We start from the raw sequence: 21,998 nt of genomic DNA, 5'->3' as shown, positions 1-21,998 counted from the left end.
CTCACCTCTGAACTTTTTACATGTCACCCAGCACCTTCTGTAAAATCAAATTTACAATGTCCCTGAGGGAAATGGCAGTGTGTTTCCCAAATTCAGTGCAGATTTTTGACAGGCAAACAAGCTTCATTGAAAGGCAATGTTGGCCTGCAGCAGAATTGGTTGAGAGTGAACTCGCTAACACTCCCTCATCTCTATTAGGCTTTTGTGGAAGGCGACTGTGGTGCTCTGGGGCTTTACGCCACTGACACAGCTGGAAGATTCAAGTGAACTTCAGGAGGAATTAACTTACTTCAAGGAATGTCTAAATATACCTCTCCCACAAACCAAAGAAGAGTGATTGAGTTTGACACAGCCAGTGTAGAACTATTTTAGGGTTTATTATATTCTGAGATTGAATAGTAAAGGAATATATTTACTGATGCTATTTTACATCCGGCAGTGTGCAGTAGTTACTTCTATTATACAAACTCAATCTTGGAGAATGAGTGATTGAAATCCAATTCTACCTGGCTAGATGATTGTGAAGGGAGTAGCTATGAATTATATCATCAAACTGATAAGAAATGCTGCTATTTAACTTACTAAGGCATCATCTGTAAATGTTTGAACTATATTATTATGCAGCCATCCTAAGTTTCACTCAAAAATCCAAGTAGTTTGATTTTATGACAAGTGGTATTTATACCGAATTGCTTCAATAGCAAAGAAAGAAAGAACTTTCATTTTTATAGACTTTCATGACCTTACAACATCCATTTTTTTTTATATGGGAAGTGGGCATTGCTGGCAAGGCCAACATTTATTGCCCATCCCTTGAGAACAGTTAAGAGTCGACCAAATTGATTTGGGTCTGGTGTCACATATAGACCAGGCCAGGTAAGGACAGCCGATTTCCTTCCCTAAAGAATGTTAGTGAACCAGAACTAGTGCTAGAGATATTACCACTACACCACCAAAGTTCTTTGTACCTAATGAAGGACTGCTTGGAGTGTAGTCCCTGTTGTAATCTAGGAAAGGTGGCAGCCAATTGGTCCACAGCAAGGTCTCACAAACAGCAATGAAATAAAAGACCAGCTAAACTATTATAGTGAGGTTGGTTGAAGAGTAAATATTGTCCAGGAGACCAGGGTGAACTCTTAGCTCCCTGAGACCTTTAACGTTCACCTGAGAGGGCAGGTAGAACGTCAGTTTGACATCACATTTGAAAGATGGCACCTGAAACTGTGTAGCACTCTCTCAACCTAGGTTTTAGCTTAAGCCCACAACCTTCTAACTCAAAGGAGAGGGTCCTGCCACGGATCTAAGGCTGACACAAATAGTAGGGATGATCCAATGATCAACTACTTAAACAAAGAACTATATAAAAAGTTTTGCCAAACAATTTTTCATGAAGATGGTGCTCTTTTAACATGTGTGGATAAATTGTTACACAGCCAAGGTTACAAATTGATTACACCAGCTCAGGCTCCAGAACAATTTGAACTTTCATCAGGAATTACTGTTTTGGATGCTAACTAAAGCTAAACTGGAATTTCAGTATATTTTTTCTGAAACAAGTATTACAAAACAGAACAGAATCTTAACAGGGCAGAAATTGGAAGGACTTGTTGGTGAAATCGTACCAATATAAATACCATATGCATCATGCGATTGACACTCAGGCTCCTGGTTTCCCACCATTTGTAATTCACCTGCTGGATGTGTATACCAAGAACAGCTGATGTGACGTGCTCATGTAGTACATTAACTCTCTGTACAGCGGTTCATCAGGAGGACTGGTTTAATAAGTGAGTAAGTAAGTAAGGGAGTACAGTGAGTTCATGTATTACATGAGCACTTTACATTGTATACACATCCAGCAGGTGAATTAAAAATGGTAGGAAGCCAGGAGCCTGAGTGTCAATCACATGATGCATGTGGTATTTATATTGGTACCATTTCACCAACAAGCTCTTCCAATTTCTGCCCTGTTGATTCTGTTCTGTTTTGTAATACTTGTTTCAGAAAAAATATACTAAAATTCCAGTTTAGCTTTAGTTAGCATCCAAAACAGTAATTCCTGATGAAAGTTCAAATTGTTCTTGAACTTGGCCTGGTGTAATCAATTTGTAACCTTGGCTGTGTAACAGTTTGTCTTCACATATTAAAAGAGCACCATCTTCATGAGAAGTTGTTTGGCAAAGCTTTTTACATAGTTCTTTGTTTAGAAACAACAAATCATGTCAAACCGCATAATCATATCACATCGGAGTAATGCCGCCATAAGCCAAATAACTCTCAGCTAAAAGCAAAGAACTGCGGATGCTGGAAATCCAAAACAAAAACAGGAATACCTGGAAAAACTCAGCAGGTCTGGCAGCATCAGCGGAGAAGAGCACAGTTGACGTTTCGAGTCCTCATGACCCTTCAACAGAACTAAGTAAAAATAGAAAAGGGATGAAATATAAGCTGGTTTAAGGGGGGGGCGGGGGTTGGTTGGGACAAGAAGAGCTAGGTAGAGGATCAATGATAGGTGGAGATAACCAAAAGATGTCACAGACAAAAGGACAAAGAGGTGCTGAAGGTGGTGATATTATCTAAAGGAATGTGCTAATTAATGGTAGACAGCAGGACAGGCAAGGTACAGATAGCCCTAGTGGGGGTGGGGTGGGAGCAGAAATTTTTTAAAAAAGCTAAAAGGTAGAGATAAAACAAAGGATGGAAATATATTTAAAAATAATGGAAATAGGTAGGAATAGAAAAATCTATATAAATTATTGGAAAAAACAAAAAGGAGGGGGAAAAATAACGGAAAGGGGGTGGGGATGGAGGAGAGAGTTCATGATCTAAAATTGTTGAACTCAATATTCAGTCCGGAAGGCTGTAAAGTGCCTAGTCAGAAGATGAGGTGCTGTTCCTCCAGTTTGCGTTGTGCTTCACTGGAACAATGCAGCAAGCCAAACGCAGACTGGGTGACTGCTTTGCAGAACACCTTCGGTCTGTCCGCAAGCATTACCCAGACCTCCCTGTCGCTTGCCATTTCAACACTCCACCCTGCCCTCATGCCCACATGTCCGTCCTTGGCTTGCTGCATTGTTCCAGTGAAGCTCAACGCAAACTGGAGGAACAGCACCTCATCTTCCGACTAGGCACTTTAAAGCCTTCCGGACTACATATTGAGTTCAACAATTTTAGATCATGAACTCTCTCCTCCATCCCCACCCCCTTTCCGTTATTTTCCCCCCTCCTTTTTGTTTTTTCCAATAATTTATATAGATTTTTCTATTCCTACCTATTTCCAATATTTTTAAATATATTTCCATCCGTTGTTTTATCTCTACCTTTTAGCTTTTTTTTAAAATTCCTGCTCCCACCCCACCCCCACTAGAGCTATCTGTACCTTGTTTGTCCTGCTTTCTACCCTTAATTAGCACATTCCTTAGATAATATCACCACCTTCAACACCTCTTTTTCCTTTTGTCTGTGACATCTTTTGGTTATCTCCACCTATCACTGGCCCTCTACCTAGCTCTTCTTGTCCCAACCAACGCCCCCCCCAACCCCCACCACCCCTTAAACCAGCCTATATATTTCATCCCTTTTCTATTTTTACTTAGTTCTGTTGAAGGGTCACAAGGACTCGAAACGTCAACTGTGCTCTTCTCCGCCGATGCTGCCAGACCTGCTGAGTTTTTCCAGGTATTCCTGTTTTTGTTTTTAACTCTCAGCTATTTGGTTCTTCTCTCTCCCCAAAGCAAAACAGAAGTTTCAAACATGTTTCCAGAAGGCATTACCCCTTTAAAGGTTATATACTGGCAAAGGGAATGATGTATGACTGATATATCACTGACTTGTTCAAACAACTGTTGTCAGATATTCTCCGCAATGAAGTTGTGTTATCACATTATCTGATAAGGAAGAACTTCAATCACTTGCTCTTCTTTGATTTCTTTAGTAAATAAGTACCGTTCATTTTGTTGCAGTAACAGTTTACTGTATAGAATCTGCTGCAAATACCATTTGCTGCACATAATCTGTTACAGCTGACTAGAGAATTTACCACAGTAGCAGCTTGCTCTATGGAGTCACGATAATGATTGAATGTATATAATCTGTCACAGTAACAGGTTATTCAAAAGAATTTTCACTGTAATAGTTTACTGCATAGAATTTACACAGTGGCAGTTTATGGTACAGAATCTGCTGAGTTGATAGTACAGAATCTATCATAGTTAGCTGTGCAGAATCTGCCATAGTAACAATTTTATGAGATGCAGTCTGACAGGGTGACTTTCAGATTCTGCTAAAATATTACAAGAGCAAAGTACTTAAGATTCTGGAAATCTTAAGTAAAACAGAACAGATCTGGCAGCATCTGTGCAGAGAGAAATAGCGTGAGCATTTCAAGTCGGTGACCCCATGTCAAAGCTGGGAGTGCTTAGTGATGTAAGGCAGGGAAAGGGGGGTGAGGTTGAAAAAACAAAGGGAAGGACTGTGATAGGGTGGAAGGCTGGAGTGAAAAAGGGATGACAGTGCAAGGCAAAAAGAGTAATGGGACAAATAAAGAAACAAAGTATGTGCCTAGAGGAGATGTAAATGTAAATGTGAAAAGCAAAGAGGTTGTCATTTGAAATTGGTGAACTCATTGTTGAGCCCAGAAGACTGTAAGATGCCTACCTGACAGATGAGATGGTGTTCCTCGAGTTTACATTGAGCTTCATTAGAACGATGTAGGAGGCCAAGGACAGGAGTGTCAGAGTGGGAGTGCAGTAGTGAAGTCAATTGACAGGTGACCAAAAGCTTAGGGTCATGCAACAGGACTGAAAGGAGACCTTCTGCAAAGCGATCACTCAATCTGTGTTTTTCTTATTCTTTCACAGGATGTGGGTGTTGCTGGCTAGGCCAGCATTTATTGCCCATCCCTAATTACTCTTGAGAAGGTGGTGGTGAGCCACCTTCTTGAATCGCTGCAGTCTATTTGGTGTTGGTACACTCACAGTGCTGTTAGGAACTGAGTTCCAGGATTTTGACCCAGCGACAGTGAAGGAACGGCGATATATTTCCAAGTCAGGATGGTGAGTGACTTGGAGGGGAACTTGCAGGTGGTGGTGTTCCCAAGTATCTGCTGTACTTGTCCTTCTAGGTGATAGAGGTCGTGGGTTTGGAAGGAGCCTTGGCGAGTTGCTGCAGTGTATCTTGTTGATGGTACACGCTGCTGCCACAGTGAATTGAGGGGGATGGGGTGAATGTTTAACATGGTGGATGCAAAGCCAATCAAGTGGGCTACTTGTCCTGGATGGTGTCAAGCATCCTGAGTGTTGCTGGAGCTGCACTCATCCAGGCAGTATGGTGAGTGAAGGGAACTTCCTGGTGGTGGTGTTCCCATCTATCTGCTTCCCTTGTCCTTCTAGGTGGTAGTGGTCATGGGAAGGAGCTGTCGAAGGAGCCTTGGTGAATTCCTGCAGTGCATCTTGTAGATGGTACACACTGCAGCTACTGTGCATCAGTGATGAAGGGAGTAAGTGCTAATCAAGTGGGCTGTTTTGTCCTGGATGGTGTCAAGCTTCTTGAGTGTTGCGGGAGCTGCACTCATCCAGGCAAGTGGGGAGTATTCCATCACACTCCTGACTTGTGCCTTGTAGATGGTGGACAGGCTTTTGGGAGTCAGGAGGTGAGTTACTTGTCTCACGATTCCTAGTCTCTGACCTGGTCTTGTAGTCACAGTATTTATTTATATGGCTAGTCCAGTTCAGTTTCCGGTCAATGGTAACCCCAAGGATGTTGGTAGTGGGGAATTCAGTGATGGTAATGCCATTGAACATCAAGGGGCGATGGCTGGATTCTCTCATTGCCTGACACTTGTGTGGGGCGAATGTTACTTGCCACTTGTCAGCCCAGGCCTGAATATTGTCCAGGTTTTGCTGCATTGGACATGGACTACTTCAGTATGTGAAGAGTCGTGAATGGTGCGGAACATTGTGCAATCATCAGTGAACATCCCCACTTCTGACCTTATGATGGAAGGAACGTCATAGATGAAACAGTTGAAAATGGTTGGGCCTAGGGCACTACCCTGAGCAACTCCTGCAGTGATGTCCTGGAGCTGAGGTGACTGACCTCCAACAACCACAACCATCTTCCTTTGTACTAGGTATGACTCTAACCAGCGGAGAGTTTTCCCACAATTTCCATTGATTCCAGTCTTGCTAGGGCTCCTTGATGCCACACTCAGTTAAATGTGGCCTTGATGTCAAGGGCAGTCACTCTCACCTCACCTCGGGAGTTCAGCTCTTTTGTCCATGTTTGAACCAAGGCTGTAATGAGGTCAGGAGCTGAGTGGCCCTGGCAGAGCCCAAACTGGGTGTCAGTGAGCAGGCTATTGCTAAGCAAGTGACACTTGATAGCACTGTTGATGACACCTTCCATTACTTTACTGATGATGGAGAGTAGACTAATGGGACAGTAATTGGGTGGGTTGGACTTGTCCTGCTTTTTGTGTACAGGACATACCTGGGCAATTTTCCAATTAGCCGGGTAGATGCCAACATTGTAGCTGTACTGGAACAGCTTGGCTAGGGGCTCGGCAAGTTCTGGAACACAAGTCTTCAGTAGTATTGTTGGAATATTGTCAGGGCCCATAGCCTTTGCAGTGTCCAGTGCTTTCAGCTGTTTCCTGATATCACGCGGATGAATCCAATTGGCTGAAGACTGGCATCTGTGTTGCTGGGGACCTCTGGAGGATGCCGAGATCAATCATCCACTCAGCACTTTTGACTGAAGATTGTTGCGAATGCTTCAGTCTTATCTTTTGCACTGATGTGCTGGGCTCCTCCATCATTGAGGATGGGGACATTTGTGAAACCTCCTCCTCCAGTGAGTTGTTTAATTGTCCACCAGCATTCACGACTGGATGTGGCAGGAATGCAGAGCTTAGATCTGATCCATTATTTGTAGGATCGCTTAGCCCTGTCTATCACTTGCTGCTTATGCTGTTTGGCACGCAAGTAGTCCTGTGTTATAGCTTCACCAGGTTGACAGCTCATTTTTAGGTATGCCTGGTGTTGTTCCTGGCATGCCCTCCTGCGCTCTTCATTGAACCAGGGTTGATCTCCTGGCTTGATGGGATTGGTAGAGTGAGGGGTATGCCAGACTATGAGGGTACAGATTGTGTTCGAGTACAATTCTGCTGCTGCTGCTGATGGCCCACAGCGCTTCATGGATGCCCAGTCTTGAGTTGCTAGATCTGTTCAAAATCTATCCCATTTAGCACGGTGGTAGTGCCACACAACACGATGGAGGGTATCCTCAATGTGAAGGTGGGACTTCGTTTCCACAACGACTGTACGGTGGGCATTCCTACCGATACTGTCATGGACAGATGCACCTGCAGCAGGCAGGTTGGTGAGGATGAGGTTAAGCATGTTTTTCCCTCTTGTTGGTTCCCTCACCACCTGCTGCAGACCCAGTATAACAGCTATATCCTTTAGGACACGGCCAGCTTGGTCTGTGGTGATGCTACCAAGTCACTCTTGGTGATGGACATTGAAGTCCACCACTCAGAGTACATTCTGTGCCCTTGTAACCCTCCAAGTGGCGTTCAACATGGAAGAGTACTGATTCGTCAGCTGAGGGAGGGTGGTACGTGGTATCAGCTGGAGGTTTCCTTGCCCATGTTTGACCTGCCATGAGGCTTCATACGGTCCAGAGTCAATGTTGAGGACTCCCAAGGCAACCCCCTCCTGACTGTATATCACTGTGCCACCATCTCTGGTGGGTCTGTCCTGTCAGGGGGACAGGACATGCCTGGTGATGGTGGTGCTTAGGACGTTGTCTGGCAGGTATGCTTCCATGAGTATGATTATGTCAGGTTGTTGCTTGACTAGTCTGTGGGACAGCTCTCCCAATTTTGGCACAGATAAGGACAGCAGATTTCCATCCCAAAAGGGCATTAGTGAACCAGATGAGTTTTTACTACAATCGATGATTATGGAATTGGCATTACTGAGACCAGCTTTAAACTCAGATTTTTGTGAATTGAATTTAAATTCCACCAGCTGCTATGGTGGGGTTGGAACCAGTGCCCCAGAGCATTAGCCTGGGCCTCTAGATTACTGGTCCAGTGATATTACCACTCGGCCACCATTTCCCCATAATCTGTGTTTGTTCCCCCAGCCATTGTTTGCAGTATAGAATCCGTCATGATGACAGTTTCACCTCTAAAATCAGTCATGGCAACAGTTTAATGCTGAGCATATTCTTTCACATTCGCAAGGTCAGAATCCTGGAACTCCTTACTTAACAGCACTATGGGTGTACCTGTACCATATGGACTGCAGCAGTTCAAGAAGGCAACTCATCAACACCTTCTCAAGGACAATTAGGTGTTTTGTGCAAAAACAAAAATACCTGGAAAAACTCAGCAGGTCTGACAGCATCTGTGGAGAGGGATACAGTTGACGTTTCGAGTCTGTATGACTCTTCATCAGAACATTTCTGATGAAGGGTCATGTGGACTCGAAACGTTAACTGTATCCCTCTCCACAGATGCTGTCAGACCTGCTGAGTTTTTCCAGGTATTTTTGTTTTTGTTCTAGATTTCCAGCATCTGCAGTATTTTGCTTTTATCTAGGTGTTTTGTGCATCGGTCTCCACGTTGATTGGTATTTGGATCTCTCTTCGAGTAGCTTGTGGCCGAATTAGTATTAGGAAAGTTTCCCTCTACTCATGAGTGACATAGGTCTGACTCAGGTAGGTTTCTTCAAAGCTATTTTACTCACACTATGTACATGATAAGCTTCTAGGTAAGTACATCCCTCTTGTTTACAGACTATTCCACCTTTCTAGAGTCTCCAGCATATGGCTGCTGGTGTCACTGTTACAGCATGATACACATTACTATTCCATTACCATAACTAGTAATCCATTATGCTTGCATTAGGCATGGGCAATAAATGCTACTGATGCCATCAATGCCCACATCCCAAGAATGAATAAAGAAAAACTTTTCATTATTTGCCCTCATAAAACCATTCAGAATTTTAGATTCCTTTAACTTTCTGTGTTCCACTTTAAGATAGGAACAATTTTTGAGTCTTGCTTCATCAACATAACTTCTCACTCTGGTGAATATTTGCTAAGTCATGATGGTGCGTGACTTGGAAGGGAACTTGTAGGCGGTGGTGTTCTTATGTGCCTGCTGTCCTTTCTAGGTGGTAGAGAGCGCAGGTGTGGAAGAAATGTTAAAGGAGCCTTAGTGAGTTGCTGCAGTGCATCTTATAGATGGTACACACTGCAGCCACTGTGCACCAGCCATTGAGGGAGTGAATGCTTAAGGCAGGGGAGGATGGGGTACCAATCGAGTGACTGTAAGTGGTGTCGAGATTCTTGAGTGCCATTGGAGCTGCACTCATCCAGATAAGTGAAGAGTATTACATCACATCCCTTTTCACTGGCTGGTAAACCAGGAACAATGGGACACAGCGGTAGAATTCTCACTGAGGATTGAAGAGGGAAGTTAAAAGGATTTACTTAAGATAGAGGATTATTGGAATATGGAATGCTTTACCCCAGGTAGTTATTAATTTAGCTCGAGATATTAATCACTCCACTATTGGTGGCCATGCTTTCAGCTGCCTAGACTGTAATATTTGGAATTCCCTCCCAAAGACTCTCTGCATCCCTTTCCTCCTTTAAGATGCTTCTTAAAACCTACCTCTTTGCCCAAGCTTTTGGTCGTCTGATCTAGCATCATCTGACGTGACTCATTGTCAATCTTGTTTGATAGCATTCCTATGAAGTGCCTTGGGATGGTTTACTATATTAAAGGTGCTATATAAATGCAAGTTGTTGTTATTATTGAATTGGATTATTTGAAAAGAAAGAATGTAAAATAACTGGCACCAGCACAATGGGCCAGATGGCCTCTTTCTGTGTTGTATCATTCTATGATTCAATGCTACAGGAAGGGTGCAGGTAAATTTGAAGAGAGAGGTCTAGTTCACAAACTCCGGGTGGTAGGATTGCAACCTGTGCTGTAATTTCAATGTTTCTATGATACTCATAAATAAAGAAAATTTGGTGCCATAACAGCCCCACAAATCAAATTCTTGCTTGATAGTACAGAACTTGAATATTGCTCAAAAGAGAGACATGCTGCTGAAGCTTTTTGTCTTGCACTCATCAGGACAAATGCAAGAATGTCAAATTTCAAATGATCACAGCAATTTATACCATGGGAGCAAAGAGTGCTGATTGGTAGACAAGTTGACCCTGATTGGCTGAGGCATTGCCATGGAGAAAGCAACAGGTTCATCCCCACCAATGAGGCATTCATAATGGTGGCCGATCATATCTAGATGTCACGTGACAAAATAGGGGCAGCTTGGCCCTCTCAGTGGCACGATTATATTGAAAAAAATTAAAGTATTGTAGCCCCAGTATTCCGGTTCATGCTCCCTGTCATTGCAACTTCCTGGACGGACTGCGAGACAGCAGAATTACTACTAAAGGATGAAAACATCATCATGATCGCTCGTGGATAAAAAAATGAATCACTCATAGAATAACTGTAGCACTCCACTGTGCACTCTCTAACTCCTGTTGATATATGGAATGCAAGCAGTTACCGAGGTGGACGAGTTTCATGTATTCCAGCAGTGATTGCTTGTTGTCCCTCCAGTACTGCTCTAGATCACTGCTGTTTGGATACTTCACGCAGGAAAGCTCCAGCGTATCCTCCAGACACTGACCCCACACATAGTTATAGTCCTGCATTCCGCCTACAGAAACACAAACAGAGCAGAGTAAATCCTTCAGACTGAGCTCTAATTCAGATATACATAAGCATCTTTTACTGCATTGGTTTCTTTGGCATGTTCTGTGGCAGAAAATTCTGCTGAAGCACGGGGATGTGCTTTGGGTGGCCCAGCGGGATAAGTATAAACTTTGTGCAATCGCTTGAAATGGTTAATAGCAAGTTAGCAGCCTGCTTTACATCTTTCCCAATATCACTGGAATTCAATGCAGCTAAGAATTGGGAGATATGTAAAACAGGCCATCAATTCACTGTTGCCCATTTTTCACTGTTGCACAAAGTTTAAACCCTTGCCCTTTAACCTCTAGCATTGGATTATAATTCAGTCTGGACTAAGAATGAGCCAATTCTCTCTGTGACAGCTGTAAAGTTTCTAACATAAATATCTGGACAATAGGTGTGGACCCCACAACATGTATTTCTACACAGCTGCAGTCATCGACCTAGTGACTGAATTAGTCAAGTTCAATTTTCCATAAGAATGGGAAACCAGTGGCCTTGCATATCACATACTAAAAGACTGTTTTTTCCGATCTCAGGACATCTGGTTTACAGTGACTGAGTCAAACATTGTTCTGATGACAGCTTTTTCCTCCTTAAAATTTGAAATTATTTTGCAGGATTCAAAAATTGAACTATCCAATAATTTGAATTAAGCAAAGCAAATAACTCAGCAAACTGAGACCTCAGCACTAAAAAGCAATTATCAGACAAAACGAATTAAGCGACTGAATTGACAGCAAAGTAGGTAATGTAATGGTTAGATGCTAACCCTTCTGCTCTGGGAGCTAGGTGCAAACCTAGATCAAAGTGCTGAGGTGAAAGTTTCCTCTGTCTGCTGGTTGTAAGGCAGCTATGTAGAAAGAGTTTAAATGGTCTCAGTTCAGTGGACATGGGCCCACAGCAGAAGAGTTAACAGCCTCACTCAGACAGGTGACAAGAAGGATTGGGATATGGGAAAAGTACAGTGTGGGTGTAGTACAGGGTTTCTTCTGAGTTTAGGGAAGAGGCACATTGTATGGGCAAGGTAGAGGAAGTATTACTCTGTAGATGGCCACATTATACCTGACCCAGGAGTGCCCACACTGAGTCCTTGAAAAAGACGAGAAGCTGTTTGATTCACCCTCTCCAAAAATCTTTCAGTAAGAACAATAGAAGAGGTCATTCTCATCAAAACAGTTACTTAACATCTTTGTCAAGAGCCTCTAGGGCAGTAAAGCTGTCAAAAAATGTTGAGAAGTGCCTTTCCTGTCCCACCTACCTTCCAATGTATACCAGGCTGCACCATTAGTGATACCATCTGGAAAAGTGCTCCCTGGGCAGGCATTAGCCTGTTGCATTTTAGGATGGTTCTGGGCATAAACCAGGCTGATGTGCCTATATAAGCAATTGAAAATATAAACAAGAGTTATAAGTGATGCAGAATTCCGTTTTCAAGGAGAACAGCATTGCAATGAATATTTAAATCTTAAATCATTATAATACAATAAATATTCATGCTGGCACAGCGATGCACAAAGCCGTAGGTGGAGGACACCTGGGTTCAGATCTCACTCTCATCAGGCATTCATATGCCATCCAGACACTGAGTTCCTTATCTCGGCTGAAATATCAGATAGGGCAGAGTGTAGAAAAACTACCTAAATGGCAGCAGTGAAAAACTACCTAGATCATCATTTTGTACACTTGCACTTGGTAATGACAGGCCTTGTGTAACTGAACTCCCATTGGCTAATAACCAAATTTGAGCAAGGTTGTGTTCTACTTTCCACAGGTCAGTTATTTTTTTACTCATTCATGGGATGTGGGCTGTGATGGCTGGGTCAGCATTTATTGCCCATTCTTAATTGCCTTGAGAAGGTGGTGGTGAGCTTCCTTCTTGAACTGCTGCAGTCCATGTGGTGTAGGTACACCCACAGTGCTGTTAGGGAGGGAGTTCCAGGATTTTGATCCAGCAACAGTGAAGGAACTACGATATGTTTCCATGTCAGGATGGAGAGTGACTTGGAGGGGAACTTCCAGGTGGTGGAGTTCCCATCTATTTGCTGCCCTTGCCCTTCTAGATGGTAGTGGTCATGGGTTTGGAAGGTGCTGTTGAAGGAGCATTGGTGAATCCCTGCAGTGCATGTTGTAGATAGTACACACTGCTACTACTGTGCATTGCTGGTGGAGGGAGTGAATGTTTGTGGATGTGGTGCCAATCAAGTGGGCTGCTTTGTCCTGGATGGTGTCAAGCTTCTTGAATGTTGTGGGAGCCGCACTCATCCAGGCAAGTGGGGAGTATTCCATCACACTCCTGACTTGTGCCTTGTAGATAGCGGACAGGCTTTTGGGAGTCAGGAGATGAGTTACCCATTGCATGATTCCTAGCCTCTGACCTGCTCTTGTAGTAACAGTATTTATATTGCTAGTCCAGTTCAGTTTCTGGTCGATGGTAACCCCAAGGATGTTGATAGCGGAGGAACATCCCCACTTCAGACCTCATGATGGAAGGAAGGTCATTGATGAAACAGCTGAAGATGGTTGGGCCCAGGACACTACCCTGAGGAACTCCTGCAGTGATGTCCTGCCACTGAGATGATTGACCTCCAACAATTGCAACCATCTTCCTTTGTGCTAGGTATGACTCCAACCAGTGGAGAGTTTTCCCCCTGACTCCCATTGACTCCAGTTTTGCTAGGGCTCCTTGATGCCACACTCGGTCAAATGCTGCCTTGATGCCAAGGGCAGTCACTCTCACCTCATCTTGGGAGTTCAGCTCTTTTGTCCATGTTTGAACCAAGGCTGTAACACTCATGGGTGTTTTTTTGATTCATTCATGGGATGCAGGCATCACTGGTGAGGCAGCATTTATTACCCATCCTTAGTGATTATAATGATTTGGACAATGTTTGAATCCAAACCAAAATCTGTACAATATATTGTTACAAATCTCTGTTGCTCCATTTCTATTTATACCAAATTTTTCTGTAATTTTCAAGCACCACAACCCTAATTCCTTTGATTTGTTTATGAATGTGCATGCATTTGAGGTTGGATTTATAAAGTCAACAACAGCTAGCCTAACAATTTAATACACGGCTCACTATAAATCGGTCACAACACTACAATACACAGCAGTGTTTCAATGTAAGGCAATCACCATCAAATAGGAATATAAGAAATTCCAGAGCAGAAAAAGGCCATTCATCCCATCACGTCCACTTTATTCAGAGTCCATATATGATTACAGATCTATTTTAAGGCATGTTAAGTTACCTCCTTTACCTGCCCTGAAAATAATCAAGTATCAATATCTCCATAATTTTTCATTCTCTTTTTTCAGGAGACACCCATTCAGTTCTCTTTGACAACAATCTATATCCTATTTGAGTTAGTTTAAAAACTGAATATCATGCTTCGGAAGTGGACTCATCACTAATGTTATAAGTGCAAGGTTTTATAAGGTGGTTATGTTTTAACCTGTCTCTTTTAATTCAAAGTAAAATAGAGTAATAGAGAGGGGAATGTGATGTTCTATTAATTCTGACCAACAAGAAGCCAATGTGACCTGATTGCTATGGGGACTAGGGGCCCAGGTCACGTCCTATTGAAACCCAAGTGCCAGCTTTCACACCTGACCACAAAGGCAGAAGCAGCTGGTCTTGTTTTTTTGCAGAATACTGACTCAGAGACTTTGGAAAGAGACAGAGTCCCAGAGAGAGAGAGAGAGAGAGAGAGAGTGAAAGAGTGACAGGGAAACAGGAGCTGTTGAGAACACCAGGGGCAAAAACTGTTCTCTGTTAGCCATCAGGCAGAATAGTGGTGGAAGCAGGTTTTACATTTGAAGAGAAGGCACCTGTAGAGATTTAATGATACTGGAAGCTTTGCCCTGGCTTGGCTGAGAGAGGGAATTGCCGGAGTGGACCTTGCTGCTGGAAGTCAGATCTCAGATTTTCAAAGGATTGAGGGAAATGACTTTCAACAGGGAATGAAGGTTATAACTCAGTGTCAGGGAGAAGTGAGCCTACTGGAAGGTGGGAGTAACTTTGGGCTGGTTCCTGTAAAGATTACAATTCTGCAGAGAATTAACATTTAATTAATTTACATTTAATGCGGCATGAGGTTTTCTCATATATTAGGAAGGGGGATATCTTTTCTGTAGTTTAGTGTGTTAGCTGCCTACTAAGTATTGTTTAGTCAATGTTGCTTTTTGTTTGTTACAGTAAAAGCCTTAAAACGTTAAATCTTCTTGTGTGGTCCTTTGAGTTGGTCATTGGGAATTCAAATATTTTAAAAAGTTATTAGTCTTTACTGGGATCATAACAGTAATAACAACAAGAACATGCATTTATTAAACACGTTTATCAAAAATAACCTCATCTGGATCTTTACAGGCATGTGAGGAAAATAGACTGACATTGAACAGCACAATGTCACTATAACTTATTCTAACATGTAGTTCAATGTTGTCCAGTAGAACACATATAAATCTTTTTCCAATTTCACCTCCAGCCTTTTTTATTGTTACAACAAATCTGTGAGTACAGTCTTTACTGGGACTATTTAATGGTGGAATTACTCAACCCGGGCAGAATGATGGCTGTTAGGCTACAACACTCAGTGCATAGAGTCAAATGGTTCAGTTTCCATCACACTTAGCAGCGGAATGAGCAAAACTAAACAGGGAATAACCAATTGGAGATCGTGGAGTGTCCCAGAAATCAGGGACACTCAGCATAAACTATTGAGACCCACCAAAAATTAAGGATATTCACAGGAAAACGAAGCAATTCACCAAAAATCAGGGGCATTCACCATAAAGCAGTGGTACTAGGCATACCTGACAGTAAGGTAATGGCAAAAAGGAACTATGGTACTGTAGTTCAAAACACTAAAAATATTCTCTCAGTACTGAAACATTAACCTAGATTATGGACTCTTGTCCTGGTTTGGGGTTTGACCATTGCATCTGACTGAGAGGAGACAAAAGTTCTGCTTTCTCTACAGGATTTTTTTAAAGCTAAGCAATTGTATCCTGAGACGCATTTGTTTTATTCATTCATGGGATGTGGGCGTTGCTGGCTTGGTCAGAATTTATTCCCCATCCTTAATTGCCCTTGAGGAAGTGGTGATGTGCTGCCTTCTTGAACTGCTGCAAGTCATGTGGTGTAGGTACACCCACAGTGCTGTTAGGAAGGGAACTCCAGGATTTTGACGCAGTGACAGTGAAGGAACGGTGATATATTTCCAAGTCAGGGTGGTGAGTGACTTGGAGAGGAACTTCCAGGTGGTGGTGTTCCCATGTGTCTGCTGCCCTCGTCCTTCTGGATGGTAGAGGTTGCGCGTTTGGAAGATGCTGTCGAAGGAGCTTTGGTGAGTTGCTACAGTGCATCTTGTAGATGGTACACACTGCTGCCACTGTGTGTCGAAGGTGGAAGGAGTGAATGTTTAAGGTGGTGGATGGGGTGTCAATCAAGCAGGCTTCTTTGTCCTGGATGGTGTCTAGCATTTTGAGTGTTGTTGGAGCTGCACTCATCCAGGCAAGTGGAGAATATTCCATCATACTCCTAACTTGTGCCTTGTAGATGGTGGACAGGCTTTGGGGAGTCAGGAGGTGAGTTACTCGCAGCAAAATTCCCAGCCTCTGACCTGCTCTTGTAGGCACAGTATTTATATGTCTGGTTGAGTTTCATTTCTGGTCAATGGTGACCCCCAGGATGTTGCTTATCATCCCTTTAGTCATTTAATCTCTGCTACCTTCCACCCTATCACAAACCTTCAATTTTGTTCTTTTCTTCCTTTTTCCTGCTTCTGTACTTGCTTAAAACCTGTTAAAACTTATGCAGTTCTGATGACCTGAAACGTTGGCCAGGAGAGTCTGGGGGGGCGCTGGGAGAACTGGGAGGGGATGGGGTTCCGGGTGCAAGGGGTTCCAGCGGGGGAAGAGGTGCAAGGCGGGGAAGGTATTCCAATGGGGAAGGGGTTCCGGAGGGGAAGGAGTTCCAGGGGGGGAGGGGAGGGAATGGGTACAAGGAGGGGGAGGGTGCAAGAGGGTAAGGGGTTTGAAGGTGGGAAGGGTTGCGAGGGGGGGGAAGGGGTGAGAAGGGAGGAAGGGGTGAGAAGGGGGGAAGGAGTGCGGTGTGGGGTATGTGCAGGTGAACACGTACAGGAGGGGTCAGATAGGTCCATGTCTGCCTCCTGGGGAGTGAACTGAGGGTAGGCGTGGTATGGAGGACAGAGTGAGGCGGTAAGGTGGGAGGGTGAGGGTACGACGGTAGTGAAAGAAGGGCGGCAATGGTGTTTGGCGGGGACCTGGAGGCAGACACGGACCCTGGGGGTGAGAAGGAGGAGGTTGGGTGAATGTTGATGGGAGTGGGATTTTCGGGAAGGAAGGGAACGTACACTTTCACCTGGACATCCCTGAGGTAAGAGGGTTGTGGCTGGTAGGTCATGGAGGGGAGGTGGAAAGTGATGCCAGGGGGTCAAATATGATGGGGGAAAGGAAATGGGTGACTGTGGAGGGGAGAAGTTGGGGGAGCTGATGAAAAAACGAATCCAAGGCACGCTGTCCAAATCGAAATTGAAAGGAGAGTCGTGGTGGGCGAAATTAGGTGCTACATGGGGGTGTGATCCTGGGGTGGGTGGAGATGCAGGTCAGCTCAGATGGACAACTCAAAGGAATGGCAGTGCTGGAGAACACTTTCTACTTGACACTTGATCTACAGTATTAAATATGCTGAGATCAGACATGGCCTGAGTCAGGTACATCACTCAAATACCTCAGGACATTGAGATGAGTGTGGTACGTGAAGGATCTGCATGTGTGTGAGAATGCTTGCTTGAGGCTCCAAAAGGCCCTGCCACACACACACTTTTCCCTCTAGAATCACTCATGGGCCAGCTGCTCCCTCTGCGCTGACAGAGGATGAAGTTGAGGGGGACACAGGCAAAGGGGACTCAGAGGGAGAGGACAGTCTCTGAGATTCCTCAGTGGATGACCCAGGGGTGTTCACTATCACTCCTCCTCCCCTCAGGTGCCTGAGGGCCCCGGCCTGACACCTTGAGGGGAAGGAGCAACTGGAAGGATGTCGAGATACCCCGTTTCTCTCTTGCGTTGCCAATGCAGGAATTCACCCATGGTTACCACGGTGGAGTGCAGGTCTGCGTGCATCTTTGCGTTCTGCTGGACCAGGGTCTTCATGGCGTTCGCCATCCTCCCCATGGAGACCTCCATGTGTGCATGTGTGGGCACCACTGCATCAGAGAGCAATCAGATGCACTCCTCCGACTTGCGTGGCACTCTGTTGAGGGCTTCCAACAGCTCTGCGTGATGTTCCTCTGACTTCTGCTGACTCTCCAGGGTGAGTTGGAAGGCTGAATCCAGAGGCTCGTGATCTGACTCAGACATCTCAGATGCCTCCTCCCCAGCAGTCCCATGAGTGCCGGGGAGGTTGGCTGAACCTGCCTCCTCCTCCTGTGGACACGTGTCTGTGTGGTGACCACCAGATTGTGAACCTGAGCCTGCTGTAGATCAGGTTCCACTGAGGTGTGTGTCTCTGCGCTGACCTCACTATTGCCGCAGGCAGAGTCCATATCCTCACCAGTCAGTGCAGTGGTACATTTCTCAAAGTAAGTGGGGGGCCTAATGTGGGCACTCCACCCCAGGTCTGGGAGCTCTCCCTGTTGATGTGAGCAGGCTTCTCCTGCATGGGAACAGATGGAGAGAGTGTGAGCAGGACATATGACACTGCCTGGAATGTTTGTGTGGTGAATGGCGCCATGTACAGGAATGAGGATGCATGCTCCAGATGATATGAGCCTGATGGAGATGTGAGGGTGAGTGTGAGAGTTAGTGGTGTTGTCCCTTGAGGTGTGAGATCCCTGTGGATGTGTGATGGGTTTGTGAGTGTGTGAGTTGAGAGTGATGAGAAGAGTGAGTTACCCTGGCGGAACGGATGAGACCATTCATCCTGTAGCGGCACTGGGTGGCTGTCCTCTTTTGCAGGGCATTGGCGCTGACCACTGCTGCCACCACCTGCCATGCTGGATTGGTGATGCTGCTGCCCATCCTGCGGCCAGAGCGGGGACCAGCCGGCCTCCATGGTGTCCAAATGGCATTCCAGTGATGCGTCATTAAACCTAGGGGCTGCAGTCTTTTTGCCTTTTGTGGACATCATCCCTGCTGTAGTTGTGGGCTGGAAGCACTGAGATGTGTGCGCATGACTGTACATTAAATATGGCGCCCAGCATGCTGAAGCAGCGAGGTGATAGTGTGGTGCGCGAATGGGAACCTGCCCGTCATGGAAACGGCAAGTTTCCCGGGAATGCATAAGTAGTGTGGCGGGTTTGGGACGATATGGCATGAAAAACCACCAACACGGCCGCCGGATAAAACGTTGTTTTACCTGCCCACTCCTGCACTTAGTGCAAAGCTGGGACAATTCCACCCATTTGTTTCTCTCTCCATAGATGCTGCCAGGCCTGTTGAGCATTTCAGGCACTTCCTGCTTTTATTATATTATTGTATTCCTGTTATAAGGAATGGCAGTGCTGGAGAACACTTTCTACTTGACACTTGATCTACAGTATTAAATATGCTGAGATCAGACATGGCCTGAGTCAGGTACATCACTCAAATACCTCTATATTGTAGAAAGGGCATGCCTCAACTTAAACCCTCAAAGAGATCCTTTATGGCACCTGTGCTTCAGTCCTGCCACTTTCTGTCCTTTTAATTTCATGGGGTCATAGAGTCATGGAGGTCTACAGCACAGAAAAAGACCCTTCGCCCCATTGAGTCTGCGCCGGTCAAACAAGTACCTAACTACTCTAATCCCATTTTCCAGCACTAGGCCCATAGCCTTGTGTGCCATGGCATCACAAGTGCACATCCAAATACTTCTTAAATGTTATGAGAGTTTCTGCCTCTACTACCCTTTCAGGCAGTGAGTTCCAGATTCCCACTAACCTCTGGATGAAAAAGTTCTTCCTCACATCCCCTCTAAACCTCCTGCCCCTTACCTTAAATCTATGCCCCCTGGTTATTGATCCCTTCGCCACAGTCTAACCAATCTCTCCTCATAACTAAAACTCTCCAGCCCAGGCAACATCCTGGTAAATCTCCTCTGCACTCTCTCTAGTGCAATCACATCCTTCCCATAATGCGGATTCCAGAACTGCATGCAATACTCTAGCTGTGGCCTGACCAGCGTTTTAGACAGTTTAACCTCTTAAAATATTCAACGCCATGGCTAATGGCACTGTGCAAATTTGGAATAGAAGTTTTAGTCAGGAACAGGTTAACCTGCTTTATTCCTGTTATCTCACATACACAAACATCCTGACCCTGCCCACTGTCCAGTGACAAACATTGTAATTGAATTGACCCATCCTCAATTCAAGAGAAGGATGGAAATGGGACCATTAGTACATCTTTCATGCAGTTCCTCCTGCCAGTTTTCCTGTTAAAATGCAATTATGAAACTCCTGTGTGGCTTGTACACTCAGAGCAAGCAAGCCAACCTTTCCAAAGGACTGTGATCCAAAGGCTGATTTGTATTATGAATTACTAATTAAATTAATCTATTATTATGCAGATAGAGCTCAAAATCTAGATTAGGTTTGTTTGAAATTCAATTTCTTTACATTTTCATGAGGCATTCAGGCCACGGTGCTTTTATGCTCTTCATGATTATTTTGTTACGAATTAACAGGACAATTGGCTCATTTCCATATTTATAGATAAGACTGGTGTAAGTTCAAGGCTCTATTTCCACAATATCAAAACTTGTTGTCTTCAGGATAAATATTGGCATCAATATGCAGCATGTGAATTCTGTGTGGAGTTACTGCTTTGTTCAGTTTTGCTATCTGAATCCATCCATCTATTTACTGGTCTATCTATGAATCTGTCTTTCCATCTATCTGTGCATTTGTCCATCTGTCTATTGATCTCCCTGTCCCGATGTCTTCATCTCTAGCTACAAGTGCAAGGAGTTCACGGGCTTGTTTGTCACTAAAGGTGAGATCACCCGTCTAGCTGATTTCCCTTTCCACTTTCCCAAGCCAAACCTCATTACGTCCATGAGAATCACTTCTTGCTCCCCCAGGTCCCATTCTCATTTAAGTACAGACCCCAAGCTGGTTGCAGCTCCATATTCTCTCCATCACCAACACAGCTTACTTCTACGTCTATAACATTGCTCATCTCTTCCCCACCTCATCCCGTCTGCCATGGGAACCCTCATCCATGCCCCTGTCCCCTCTAGGTATAGCAATCGCAATGCTCTCCTGGCTGACCCCCCCATCCTCTGTAAAATCCATCTCATCCTACCCTGTACCATATTCAGCTCACCTATTACCATGTCCCCACCAATCCACATCTTTAACTAACTTTAATGACTTGAGCCAGTTACCCAATGCCAAGGGGCCCAGTAACACAAGGTTGGCCTATTACTAAAGTGTTGGCATGTGTCACAATCCGAATTTGTTTACTTCCAAACCCAATGTGTTACCCTGGAGACTGCAATAAAATTAATGTTCAGTAAAAATTTTTGATTTATTCTCATTATAATTTATTTAGCACTAACTGTCCCAGTAGCTTAATTACATTGAATATAAAATTATAAGTTAATTGGTTCACCAGTTTCAGCAGGAACTCTGTTCTTTTTAAAAAAAATCTGGCAGGTAGCCATGAGCCATGAGTTTGATGACTTAATGCATTCAGGTATTGCTGTGAATTTGGGCACTGTGATCTGGAGACTTTTATGCGGCTTCAATTATTTTTCAGATAACCCATAGAGTAACACATTAACAGCGCAAGAATTTAAGGGGCAGGATTTTCCCACCCCGTTGGTGGGGGGCAGTTCAGGAGCAGGCTCACCTCCGGCCGGCGTCCCCATTCGGGGGCGCGCCCCCATTTTACATGGGCGGACCAATTAAGGCCCGTCCAGCGTGACATCCACAATGAAACACTATGCGTTCCCTGTGCGGGCGGTGGGGGGGGGGGGGATTCCCTCAGCCGAGAGTGAGCCCTTTCGGCACATGCGCGTGACAGAGCGCACTCATCTCCCTGAGGCTAAGTGCTGCCTCAGGGAGATCGGCTCCCCAATAAAAAATGTTAAAAACAGAGAAAAAAAATTTCCCTGACACGTCCCCTCATGTGACACTGTCACATGAGTTGGGAAATGTCCATCACTTTTAGTTACAGTTTTATTAAATTTTT

At 44.5% G+C, this 21,998-nt stretch overlaps 1 protein-coding gene across 1 annotated transcript in view; it reads right to left on the bottom strand.

Annotated features, from left to right (window-relative positions):
- Positions 1-21,998, bottom strand: part of LOC144684289 (carboxypeptidase D-like) — a 181,371-nt gene that overhangs the window by 34,208 nt on the left and 125,165 nt on the right. Inside the window, exons 15-16 of the mRNA XM_078547917.1 lie at positions 12,054-12,169; positions 10,605-10,757 (exon numbers count right to left, since the gene is read on the bottom strand). Coding sequence (XP_078404043.1) covers positions 10,605-10,757; positions 12,054-12,169 — 269 coding nt within the window. The remainder of the gene's footprint in view (positions 1-10,604; positions 10,758-12,053; positions 12,170-21,998) is intronic.

The sequence above is a fragment of the Cetorhinus maximus genome, chromosome 9, assembly GCF_964194155.1.
Source record: "Cetorhinus maximus chromosome 9, sCetMax3.hap1.1, whole genome shotgun sequence".
In the NCBI taxonomy this organism is placed as follows: Eukaryota; Metazoa; Chordata; class Chondrichthyes; order Lamniformes; family Cetorhinidae; genus Cetorhinus; species Cetorhinus maximus.
This window is presented reverse-complemented; position numbering and strand designations above follow the sequence as displayed.